The following is a 13,816-nucleotide window of genomic DNA, read 5'->3' on the forward strand; positions in this document are numbered from 1 at the left end:
AATAACATATTTACACTTCATTAAATCATAAAACTAACATATGCTCTCACGTACAACTTCACTCAACTTATATACAAATAATTCATTTTGCAATAATTCATCAAGACTAAACATCATATACGTGCTTTAATAACTTACAAGTCTAGCTTATATCTTCACATGCATTCACAAGTTAAATAAAAATGACCCAAACCACAATTACATACACAATTTACTATGAGAACATACTAACATTTTCATGAAACTTAAATCAACTCATTTAGCATATTATTCACATGTTATTGCATCCATCTCACATCGTTTTATCTCAATATATAAGATAATATTTAAACGATAATTTGAAACTTGAGGCTATAAAACATAAACGTGGGCTCTATCACCATACATTGGATACATAGATCTCCAACACACCAATTGACTCATAGAGTCAAATATATCCCAAAAAGTGAAGTATAAAGCTAACACTCTCTAACACACCAAACATGTATTGTTGAATGGAGCTTAGCTCACATTCTCTTATCTCTCTAACCTGTCCCAGGGCCTTAATACCCAAAAATACAATACATATATGTGAGTATTCACAATCCTATGGCATGCCAACTATATCCAATGATTTCAAGAGATCGCAACCACAAAATATCCAAAATTACACATTTTTAATTACTGATTTAATGTACATCATCTCTGTTCATATTCATTAATTTACATCACAACTTGTACAAAATGCATTCTTATCGGATTCACATTTAATTGCAGGTTAAGTGCCACAAAAATCCTCATTGAGCCATTACATATCCAACCACATATGTGTGCATTAAATCAGTACATCATATATCATATACAAGTATTTTCACATATTACTTGTCATAATAATATCGCATTCCACAATTCAACACGTATATACTTACTGAAATTTTGTTCCCTTTTGCTATATATTTGCATTATTAGCATATCATTATCACTACCATTTGACATGTATATCAAGCCCACAAAACAACACAATTAACAATAGCCATCACACACATCTCATGTCACAATATCGCATCATATTACTCAATCCACAATTATTCACATAATTACACATTTTGCCAAAATAAATCAATGAGAAATAGAAAGCTTACACTCATAACTTAGGATAGGGGCTTAGGCTATTCTGAAGCTCTCAATTGACACTATGAATCCTGTCTACAAGGAGCGATTCCAAACACTCACCAATCATGCTTTCGCCTAATTGCGGAAAGCTTAAACTAGCTTTTCCTTGCCTTTCGCCTTGCTTGTAGAAGGCTCCAATGGTTCCGATGCTTCACACATAATAACCACACAATATACACAATTAACAATCTGCCAAAGACTCACTTCAAATAATCAAAACACAAGCCTAAGCTAAATTATCTTGTAATCAAAACCTTCAACATAACAAACTTGAAATCCCAATATCTCTGTCTATACTTAATATTTTTACCTAAAATGAATTTCATTCATCTAATTATTCACCTGCAACTCATTCTTAACCTTTAAACTACTCAAAACTATCCAATTCAAGGTATCAAAATTTTTGACATGTTTATGGCAATTTATGGTATCAAACTCTATTGGTTTGGGTTCAAACATGATTATATGTGAATTTTTAATTTTTAAAAAATTAAAAAATTAAATTACCCTAAGATAATATAACTTATTTTAAATATGGAAGATATTTTTTGTAATTTTTCCAATCGAGTTGGTGTCACACCAACTCAAATAGGGGTTTAAATAATAGTATAGATTATTGCATTTTAATTATTTTTTAAAATAAGTATGTTTTGGAATTATTTCCAAAAGTATGCTATTTTGGTGTACCTTGATAGTCAATACTAATAACTCATCTCCTTAAACTCTAGACCCTTAATTTCAACAAAATGTATAATTGTTGAAGTGTCCACTTGTTGATCTAAGCGACAAACACAAATCACCAAGATCATTTTTTATGCATTAAATCAGCCACTGTGGTATTATGTTGGTTTACCTCGAATCAAATGATTTTTGTTAATCCCCATTGTAACTACTACAATGGAGAATCTTACCCATGCCCCTAACCTAACATTAGACAACTTGATGATTTTTGTTAGTCATCGTGCTTAAAAAAACCCATAAAAAGTTTACATGTATCATTGAGAAACCTTAACCTATCTCCTTAAACCGTAAATCTCCAAAGTTGTAGGTTGAGTAAGCTAGAAACCTCGGGATTTTTGTTAAACTTGATATCTTTTTCAAATCGAGAGAAACTTACTTGTATCCTAGAAAAATCCTGACTCATTTTCCTAAACCTTAACCCCAAAACTTTTATCCCCAAGCGAAACCTTAAACACTACATTGAAGATGTCATCATTTAAATAAGATATGAAAATAATAATTAAAATATAATGCTAAATAATACTACAAATATTACATGAATATATAAATACTTTGAAATTTATATAACATAATTATTAACATACTTAAGTGTTTATTGTTAATTATTAAGATTGAGAGTTTTTCATATGGAAACATTTTTATATAGTTGGAAAAGGTATAACAAAAGTTGACATAGTGTTGGACAAAGCTGACTCTTATTTAATTGCTGCATTAGGCATACATATCCCAACCCTTATACAAAGAGTTGGCCAAAGCGTATATCAGTAAGTCTATCCCAACAATTGGGAAAGTGCCGGCCCAAAAGTGTTGGCATAGTGTTGCACAAAGCCGACTCTTATTTAAGTGTTGCCTTAGGAAATCATATCCCAACCCTTTTACAAAGAGTTGGCCAAAGTGTATGTTGGCAAGTTTATCCCAACACTTAGGAAAGTTTCGGCCCAAAAGTGTCGGCATAGCTTTGGACAAAGTCGACTCTTATTTAAGTGTTACCTTAAGTATGCATATCCCAACCCTTATACAAAGAGTTGGCTAAAGCATATGTCTGCAAGTCTATCTCAACATTTAGGAAAGTGTCGGCCCAAAAGTGTTGTCATAGTGTTGGTCAAAGCCCACTCTTATTTAAGTGTTGCCTTAGGCATGCATATCCCAACCCTTATATAAAGAGTTGGCCAAAGCGTATGTCGGCAAGTCTATCCCAACACTTAAGAAAGTGTCGGCCCAAAAGTGTTGGCATAGTGTTGGACAAAGCTGACCCTTATTTAAGCGTTGCCTTAGGCATGAATATCCCAACCCTTATAGAAAGAGTTGGCCAACGTGTCTGTCAAGAAGTCTATCCCAACACTTAGGAAAGTGTCGGCATAGTATTGGACAAAGCCGACTCTTATTTAACCGTTGCCTTAGGCATGCATATCCCAACCCTTATACAAAGAGTTGGCCAAATCATATGTTTGCAAGTCTATCCCAACACTTAGAAAAGTGTCGTCCCAAAAGTGTCGTCTTAGGATTATTTTGTTGTAGTGTATAATTGTTTTCTCTTTCGGGTTATAAAGAAACCACCTTTTGTTCCTTTAAGATATCTCAAAATGATGCACAATTCTGTCCTTGAATCCAACTTTCTCACATCTTTATCTAATGCATGGGTTGGGCATCCTCAAATCCTTAAATGCTTAAGGCTTAGCTTCCTCTCGTGCCACAATTCGTATAGAGTTTTAGGTGCGAATTTAGTTGGTACATCATTCAGAATGTAGGAATCCATTTGTAAAGCTTATGCAGCTGCAAATTACATAACATTGATTGAACCATGTTTAATAAAGTTCAATTCATTCTCTTTGCCACACCATTCTATTGTGGAGCTCCCGGCGTGGTTAATTGGGGGCAATATACCATTCTTTATAAGGTAACCTAAGAACTTATCCATAAGTATTCCCCATGTCGATCATACTAAAGTCTCTGTGAGTAAACCTAATTATTTCTCAACTTTTGCACGAAACTCTTTAAATTTATCAAATATTTCACTTTTGTGGTGCATTAGGTACACATAACCATATCTAGAATAATCATCTAAAATGTTGCACAATAATCATAACCACCTCGCACATTGACGTTCATGGGGCCACAAACATCAACGTGCACAAGTTTTAATGGTTTCACAACCTCAGTTCGTTTTGCATTAAAAGATCACTGAGTCATCTTACTTTCTATGGAAGATTCACATTATGGAAGTTCAACTTTCTTAAGTGAACTTAAGGTGTCATCTTTCACAAGTCTAGTGGTTCTTTTTTGGCTAATATGATAAAATCTAAAATGCTATAGGTATGCCTTATTAGAGTGAGAAGTCTTAAGTCTTTTATTTGTCAATTCAGTTCCAAGCAATGTGTACATATTTGGTTTGAAAAAATAGATATTACTTGACATCCATCCATTATAGATAAGAGTACGATTTCTAAAAATTGCAATACTATTATTACAACTCATGGTCAAACCGTCTTTAAATAAACATGTAACAAAAATTAAGTTTCTTTTGAAACTAGGTACATATAAAACGTCTTTCAAAACAATCTTCCTAAAATATCAAAATAAAGATGTACATCTCCTACTGCTTCAACTACCAGACTTGTCCCATCTTCGGTCCTCAATGAGAGATTCTAATCTCTAAGATATTTCATTTCCTTCAACCTCTGCAGAGAAACACAAACATGGTTAGTGGCTTCAAAATCAATGACCCAATGGTCTATTGAATCATCCACGAAACAAAATTCAATCACAAAGAGTTCTATACCTTTTCCCTAAGTGGCTAGGTCACTAAACTAGTTGTTTAAGGTGGTTTTTATGGTGCGGAGGCAGCAGAGTGAGGATTGAGAAAAAAATATTTACCTATTGGTGGTGAGTAGCTTCAAGAAAATTGTATGAGTTACTTAGCACATGGAACAAATTCTATACTGAAAATGAAGAAAAAATTATAGAAATTAAGCCAAAAGAAACTAGTAAGATCAAGCATTTAATTTGGTTTTGGAAACATGATTTATTGAGGAATTTAATAGTAAACCTGAATTTGTTCATGAAGAAGTTTGATATAAAGAAAAATCTCTTCAAGGACTGAAGCAGTATAAGCATGCAATAATATATTCAACCAAACATAGTTCTTTATTTGCCAAAAGACACAAAGATAATTAATTTTAATGGAGAAAAATCTCTATTGGTCCTTATTCCATCGCCTTGCGCCATAAAAATCACCTTACAGGATTGCTTTAGTGATGGGGGAGTAGAGGATGAGCGGCGATGAAGATTGGTAGTTTTTATAGTGGGTGTTGGGCAATTATGAGGATTGATAGTTTTTATACTGCAAAAAAATCAAAAAATTATTTTAAATTAATTATAATGTAATCTTTGTCAAAAAATAAAAAATAAAAATCAAGACGCTATTTTAAAAGACTAAATTGGAGGAGGTCATTTTATTATATATATATGATTTAAAACCTTAACAGCATAAATACAAATGGGAGAGACCAACCAACTGGTCGAAACAAATAAATCACCAATAAAATTAGCTACGGAAGATGAAGCCAAGATTTGGTCAACCGAACCGATCTTAACAAGAAATTAAAGGCGTTCGTCCATATATAAATTTATATATTTGATTCTTTTGCATGATATATAATGTTTTTGCATTATTCGTGATCTAACGCAAATATTTAATTATAGTAAATCAAACAAGACAATTGATCTTGCTCATGATATTCTTTGAGGCCATGAATAAATCTACTAATTGAGAAAGATAGACCCTAGTCGCCTGCCACATTTTACACTATCATCTAATATTTTCTTCATGTCGTATTTGTACTCAAAACCCAGCTTCACCAATTTGCTGGAGTCATATGCAATGCCTTTCTTTTCTTCTCCCATGAACCTGTCCATTAAAATCAATCAAATAAAAATTTCTTTCTTTTTCTATTCCAGCAAATTATGCATGCAAACCAGCACATACTTCAATACTTACTCTTCTGGCATCTGGTATTGCGACTCGTTTTCTAGAAAATACGTTGCCATTTCTCTGATGGTTGGGTTAGCTGCTGCACAAAGGAATCTTCCTCTCATGGAGGGTTTCTCCATGCAGAAGATATGCGCATCGCAAACGTCTTCGATATGCACCACAGGAACTGATCCCATTACCTCTTCCATCAATTCTAGTCCCTCGAAAGTTTGTGGTTTGCCAATAAGTTGCGAAAACATCACTTCCACGCTTAAAGGCACGTACGGCAGTAGAGTCTCTCCTCCCACAAGGCCACAGGTTAGAGTTACAACTTCTAATAGCTTCTCATCTCCAGGATTTTCGTTATATCTTAGTGCCTCTTTCTCCGCTAAGGTTTTCGATATAGTATATGCCTAACAGCAATTAATACGGTCATTTGGACTTATTTTTGGCAATTGGAAATGGAAAGAATGAGAGTGAAAGAGAGAGAATACCCGCATATATTCAAAGCCATGGGTAAATATAATATCAGATGGAGTCCAATTGGATTCATTTAAGCAAGATTTGAGGTTGAATCCATCTTTTGTCAATGGAGAGGATGCCAGCATCGACGCAGTGTAGATAAGCCGTTTAACGCTTTGCGATTCGATACAGGACTCAGCGATGCTCCTCACTCCTGAAATAGCTGCTTCAACGATTTCCTTTGAAATAAAAGACAGGAAAGTCTTAGATGACTTTTATAACAATTAAGCTGCTATGGCATCTATGATTGATGAATAATTACCTGAGAGCTATGAGAACTTCCAGCAGTTTGCTGTGGAGTAGCGACGTGAAACACAAATTCACACCCTTGGATAGCGTATCTAAACTCGTAGGGTTTGTATATATCAGCTTGGAACAAAACTAGTCTGGTGTCTGCACCAGGGAGGGACTTTAAAAGCCCAACTTTTAATTGGTCATCTGCAATTCAATATCAAATTTTGCTATTAGAAATTTCATTAACTTCAGCGGGGAGAAGGCACAAAGCTGAGTTAAAATGAAGATAAAGGAGGGAATGGGTGAGAGGATTTACCCAAGTTTCGTAGGGTTGCATGGACAGTGTAGCCTTTCTCTAAGAGCTTCTTCACAAGCCAAGAACCTATATATCCAGCACCTCCTGTAACGCAGACCTTGGTTGAAGCTTGCTTCCCCATTTCGATCTCTTAATTTCTTTTGGGCTCCCTTACTTAGAAGATTACAGCATATGTGCCAAGTCCTTACCATAATATATAAAGAGAGGCAGTCCCACCTCAACCAGTACTGCAATTGTCAAATGAGAAACCAACAGATGATGAATTGTCAAATGTCAAGATGCGCTGTTTCCACGCAGGAGTTGGTAGTGTGTCTCTCACAAAAACAAAAAAAAAAGAATAAAGCAAAGTAGAATATTTTCCTATGGTGTTTGTTTGTAGAAAATACAGTGAAAGAATTAGGATATTATTATTAGTATAGAATTACATTGGTTGGAGGTTACTGAAATAAATTATTCTCTTATTTGAAGTTGAGTGGGGAGTAACTATAGGTAATTATAAATATTATATAGAAAAATAGATAATAAAATTAATATTATAAAAAAAGCGTAAAACATTTTACAATGTAACCAGCGGTTTTTTTCAAGACAAACAAAAACTGTTTTTACCTTCATTCATCTTAGAACAACACATCCTCCATTCATCTCACACTCAGCATCTGTCCTTGCTTCTCTAATTAGGTGAATTTTCCTTTTCATTTTTTCTTTGTATTGTTTCTCTCCCTGCTTCAGTTGAAATTTCTTCCATAAACTTCCGTTTCTTCTATCATTCTTCGATCAACTCATTTCCCAGATGGTTCATCATCTTCTTTCATTAACTCATTGCTAATGAACGTGGATCCCATTAGATACCCTCTAGCCTTATCTGTATTGCTTTCTCAATAATTTTATGTACTATACCACATAAGAATTGAGCAAAGAAAAAATATGCTACAACAAAATACATTGTCTGTTGTTTGCTTCGAGTTTGTACCAAAAGGTGTGAGTTTACCTAAAGCGGTTTTTTCACCCTTTATATTTACTAAAAGAACCATAATACGGCAGTTTATTGCCCTTTCCCTATGCCCAACACTTTGGATTATATAATGTGAATAATTAACCATCACTGATTAGCTAGATTAATCAATTATAACAAGTTGCAGTATTGTTTCATTTATTTATTTATTCATTAATGTTATATATGGAATTAATTAATAATCAAACATTAATTTCTTGATCAATTACAGCCTGCATAGAGTGATTGAATGAAAGTGCTATTAGTAATATACTAATTATATTCTCGTGTAGTTATAAAAAATTGTAATTTTTTAAACGTGTTTGGTTGACATAGTGTAATTACAACGTAATTCTATATATCATGTTTGGTAGTACAAATTGTGATTACATAGTTACATAATTTATATTTTAAAAAAATATTAATTACTATAAAAAATTTATTAGTATGATAAAAATAATTTATGAACAAGTAACAAAAATTAAAATCAAATCATTATATGTATTATGTTAATCTAAAAAAGTAGTTGATAATACGATTACTAATAAAAGTAAAAAGAAAAATACACATCATATGCAATTTTATCTAATTGATCTAGCGCATATTTATTGGATTATTCCCTCTTTAATATTTAACATATGCTCATGATTCATGTATACTCTACGAAGTATAGATCTAGCGCATATTTACCGAGTTCATCATCATATAAATTTGAATCTACATCACTGAAATCATCAATGTCTCCTTATGTATACTCTACGAAGTATAGATCATCTCAATTTCACCTTTGATTCAAGTTATGAAATATGTAACATGCTAGTACGATCTAATATCGTTTTTTCTGCTAAAATAAGGTAGTTGTTAATATGAAAAATATGTTTTTAGGGCAACAAGTGTCTTCTTAACCACATTTCGAAACATTAAATATCTCAAATTAAAGAGTTCACGAGCTGTTTATGGTGCTTTTGTCTGACACCATTTTCTCAAATTGTATCATACCCCTCAGTATGGTGCAAGAAAATATTATGTATGTGCATAATTATCATCAACTTTAGAATTACCATCGACCTTATAATATTTGAGTTCATAGTCCAAATAGTCTTAGCTTTAATTATAAAAACTTATATAAACTTAATTTAGAGAAAGACTTGTACTAAGTTATATCTATAACACGTAAATTAAATAAAAATAATATAAATTTTATAATATATGGCCTTCATAGAAATTTTTTTTATAAATTGTCTAATAATTTTCTTAACACTTCTTAAAAATAAATTTTTTTTTATAACTTTAGAAAGATACATTTTATAAATAAGTTATGATTGAAAAAGCTATAACATTTTTTTATGAATAAGTATATTATTTTGATAGCATATAACACACCAATAAGTTATCCTCATACTTTTAAATTTTTTTATAAATAAATATATTATAACACTTTTATAACATGTTAATTATTTTTCATAATAAACTTTTTAGCCATAAATTTAAAAATTTTCTAGGATTTAAATAACATAATTTTTTATTGTAACTTTATAAAAATACATAAATTATTTTTATAATATATTTTTAAGATGTATAGTATAAGAAGTTTTTTGCCATAATCATCCCAAACATTCATACATAATTATCCCAAATATTTTTAACTTGTATAAAAGTAATTTTTTAAAATTAGATTTGAGTGTGATTACCTGTGTAATTACTTCAATTCTCACCCTCTGCCGTATGAATTGGAAAGTGTAATTGGGATGCTCCAATTATACCCAATTCGATGAGACACACCAATTATAATGGTTATCCAAATATGTTATCATCATGTAATTACAAATAATTTCATCCAAATCCAATTATTAGGTGGCTTTCCAAACACTACCTATAATTATTTTCTAGTTAATATTATGTTGGTTTAATTGAAAATAGTTTTGGAAAATTATTCCACGAAAATTTTACCAAATATTTTAGAGTGAATCATCCAAACACTAAAAAACTTAGATTTTCTAGAAGATATCATATTTTCTAGAAAATCAACCTATTTTTCGTTAAATATTTTACATAAAACAAATAAATACTAAAATATAATTAGATTATATTAATAGATGTTGCATGTATTAGTAAGACACAATATACTTAAAATAGAGAATTTAAGTTTGAATTTTGAATGATGAAATTATTAAGAGGTATACCTCGTATTCTGTACTAACGTTTGGATTGAGAGACGTGGCTATGTAAATTGAAGGGGCTAAAGAAAGATAAAGAGATGGAAAGTGATTAATCAAACTGTGGATTTTTCTTATAGAATAGTGAGCGCAAAAATGTAAATAATTAAAAATAGTTATATCATAATATAAACATTATATATTAATTTTTTAAATATATCTACTAACCATTAGCATCACACTGACAAAATTAAATCTCATCATTTGGTAATTAAAATTATTTAAACTCAGACTTAATTCAATACATAGAATTCTAGGTTTTTATATCAAGCTAATGATGAAATTGACTGATATAAACATCCTATATCTTATTTTATTTTATGTTTTATTTGATTTTAACTTGACAATATGTAACACCCTAACCCCTGTTGGTAAATTGAGGTGTTACATTGAAAGCAAATTTAAACTTGGTTTGTACTTTTATTGAGGTTTCGGTGTATACTCACTGAACTGGGGCATTAGCCCAAAATTTTAAATGACTAAATGATCAAATCAAGGATATGCCATATAATATAAAACATAATTGAAAACAAATTCTCGACGGAAGCCTTACAAAAGCCAACAGGTTTATATAAAACGCAAGGTGAGTTATTTCTTACACAAAAGTTTCAAATGCATTACTAGAAGTTAAATATCGTTTAAAACAGTTTAACGTATACGACTAAAAAATGATTGCATAAACCATAATTCACAAAGGTTTAACTTATACTTCAAGAGTACGTAAACATTCTCTTAAAATAGTGATTTGGTGAAAGATGTATTATTAAAAATATTGGTTACAAAATAGAGTTACATGCCACTCGCCAAAAATGAAAGTATATGCATGTTACAAAACAAACATATGTGAGGCTCACAATAGAGGCCGCTAAATTCTAGCTAAGTCCCTTCCATGAGCCCTCAACACCATGGTAAAACCTAGAAAAGGGAAACAAAGGGGTAAGTTCTAAGGAACTTAGTGAGCTCCAAAACTAATCATGCTCAAACTTCTAACCAGATTCCAACAGTTGGGGCAACTCAACATATATATTTAAATAATAATAGAAATAGAAATCAAGCTAGTAATGAAACAAAGAATAATACAAATTCACAAATTCATTATGCATGAACATGTCAATGCAATATTTTCAATGAAGGTCCTACCCAACACCCCTACACACCATAGTAAGAGTTCCTCAGAACTCATTTATCCAATAATACACCGGTTTGTGGACAAACCACCAGTAATTGTAGATATACTGCCAAAAATATGTGGACAAGCCACCAGTATTGTATACAAATTGCCAAAATTTGTCGACAAGCCATCAATATTGTAGATAAATTGCCAGTACTTCCTCCTTTTCATAATCGTCCCAACCCCAATGCAATGCAGTATGAAATACAATATTGATAACATAATCAATATAGTAGGCAATATTTTAACATGCGATCAGATTTATCAGAAATAGTGGGCATGTTTTCAATATGCATTTTAGATTCATCAGATACAATAAACATGATTTAACATGTTACCAGTGGTAAATGTAGAATAGTGATAGTGACAGTGATAGTGACAGTGACAGTGATAGTGACGGTGACAGTGACAGTGACAGTGACAGTGACAGTGACAGTGACAGTGATAGTATCAATAAACATGTTTTGAACATGTAATCGATTTTAATAGAAGCAGTGGACATGTTTTATCATCACAAGATATGCAAAACAATACACAATCATTTAATATCATTGAACACATAATCGACAAAATAGATTTCATAGATCAGGGATAATTTCTTTTACCAACCTTGTTAAAGGTTTATTTCTCATTTGATCACTTCACTTAGAGTACTCATGCATTTTTGATCTTTCGCAATTCATTGTAGTAGGCTAAACTATTTTTCGTACTTAAATAGCTCGTATAAAAGAAATTTAGTTTTGTGTTCACTTAGTTTTAATTTTTAGTTAATAAAAATAAAAAAGTGTAACTCGAGCCATTTATATGACCTTTGAGGCCAAAAATAGGCCTAAAGTAAGGCTAACGTATTTGGTGAGTATGTAAGACATCATTCAGAGGCATATGAACACAAGACTGGCCACGATGTTGCAAAACGAAGTGTAGATGTTGCAACATAGTGAGAAAAACAATGTAAAGGAGCAAATTGCCTTTAGTGTTACGACATAGACAAAGGGTGTTGCAACGTAGCCCTGTAATCAAGCCTTAGCCTGTAAACTGCCATCAGTGTTGCAACACAAGTTAGAGGGTGTCGGGAGACCACCTTGACGAGAGGTTTTAATGAACCAAGGGCATTTTGGTCTGTACAAAAATATTTAATGCAAAAACGTCAGTCGATTTAGGTCAATGGACGACAACCAACTCTCAGCTTATAAATAGACAACTTTAAACACTTCATAAACAATTTTTGTTCAAGTTTTAGGTTACGATTTTCAATTAGCTTTATTTTTAGTTTCTCTTTAGCTTCTTTCTACTTAGGTTTATTTTCATTTGTAATTCTATTCTAACTTTTATTTTCATTTGTCATGGAACTCAATTTATGGATTCATCAACTCTTCGTGGATTGTTGTTCACACAATTATGAATATATATCAGGATTCTTCTTAAACTCTATTCTTGATCTATTATTTATGTTTATCTTTTCAATCAAGTTTATGATTTTTATTAAATGCATGGGGAACTAATCCTTTAACGGGAGATTAACGAGTGGACGTGGGAGTGATTTACTTCTATGTAGTGTTTCTCAATGGATCAACTGGTTGGGGTAGGAAGAACTTAAAACCCTAGGCCTGATAACCCTAGATGTCATATAGGTGGGAATGAACCCAAAGTTGGCACTACCTAACCGTGAACACCTTACCCCAATCTGGTCTGGCTGTGAGGTCAAGAGACAAGTAGTTCTTGTCGACTCATTAGGTTAGTGGAAGATCAAAAGATCCTTCTAGGTTAATGACTAGTTGATTTGAGAAAACCCGAAATAGGAGTTAGTTATGACCACCAAAACGAGTTAGTCTTCTGTCCTTAGAATTAATAAAATCTAAAATTTGTTTTACCTTCTTTATTTTTATATTTTTAGTTATTTCTATAAAACATAATTTCCATCACCTTAAGTCTCGTCATAATATAGTTTAATTAGATTACTAATTACACATATTAACATAGATATTAGAATTAGTTTAGTCTCGCCTCCCTTGGGTACGATCCTCGAAGTACTCCAATACTTTGTTGTATAAATATAATTACCACCTGACTTTTATACTTGTAGAAATCGTCTAACGATTATATTTGGTTGCAAAATTTACACTTTAGATGTTTGTATGTCTGGAGACGGTCAAGTTGTTGGCGTCATTACCAGGGAGGCAACGCCACTAGATTAGTTTTTAATTATTTGTGTTTAATAGGATACTTAGGAAATTTTTAAATTATAGATATGATTTTAATTTTTAGTTGTTTTTATTTTTCTCCACGTTTTTGCTTTTTCTTTGTGGCTTCAGTGCTTGACTCGAAGTAGGGGCACACCTATAGAGCCAACTATTGCTCCAGAAAGAATCATCCGTAAAAATCATCGACAACAACAACAGCAACAGATGTAGAATAACCCACCTACTATTTTTAATCTACCACACGATAATTCACTCTTTGACGAACCTAACTTAAATAATATACCAGCACCACCGTAATTATC

At 32.0% G+C, this 13,816-nt stretch overlaps 1 protein-coding gene across 1 annotated transcript; it reads right to left on the reverse strand.

Annotated features, from left to right (window-relative positions):
* Nucleotides 1-5,330: 5,330 nt before the first annotated feature.
* Nucleotides 5,331-7,111, reverse strand: LOC107909988 (putative anthocyanidin reductase). The gene is made up of 5 exons (XM_016837721.2): nucleotides 6,936-7,111; nucleotides 6,648-6,823; nucleotides 6,358-6,564; nucleotides 5,891-6,276; nucleotides 5,331-5,800 (listed from the first exon to the last, which is right to left on the reverse strand). Exons 1-5 carry the CDS (start codon nucleotides 7,054-7,056, stop codon nucleotides 5,656-5,658), a joined length of 1,035 nt encoding a protein of 344 aa, XP_016693210.1. The 5' UTR covers nucleotides 7,057-7,111; the 3' UTR covers nucleotides 5,331-5,655.
* Nucleotides 7,112-13,816: the final 6,705 nt, after the last annotated feature.

Source organism: Gossypium hirsutum, chromosome D08, assembly GCF_007990345.1.
Source record: "Gossypium hirsutum isolate 1008001.06 chromosome D08, Gossypium_hirsutum_v2.1, whole genome shotgun sequence".
Classification (NCBI taxonomy): Eukaryota; Viridiplantae; Streptophyta; class Magnoliopsida; order Malvales; family Malvaceae; genus Gossypium; species Gossypium hirsutum.

Coding starts and splice junctions, on each gene's coding strand:
- LOC107909988 (XM_016837721.2), bottom strand. CDS start 7,056: ATGGGGAAGCAAGCTTCAACCAAGGTCTGCGTTACAGGAGGTGCTGGA. Junction 6,565..6,647: donor GAAGTTCTCATAGCTCTCAG/GTAATTATTCAT, acceptor TTTATTTCAAAG/GAAATCGTTGAAGCAGCTAT. Junction 5,801..5,890: donor CAATACCAGATGCCAGAAGA/GTAAGTATTGAA, acceptor TTTAATGGACAG/GTTCATGGGAGAAGAAAAGA.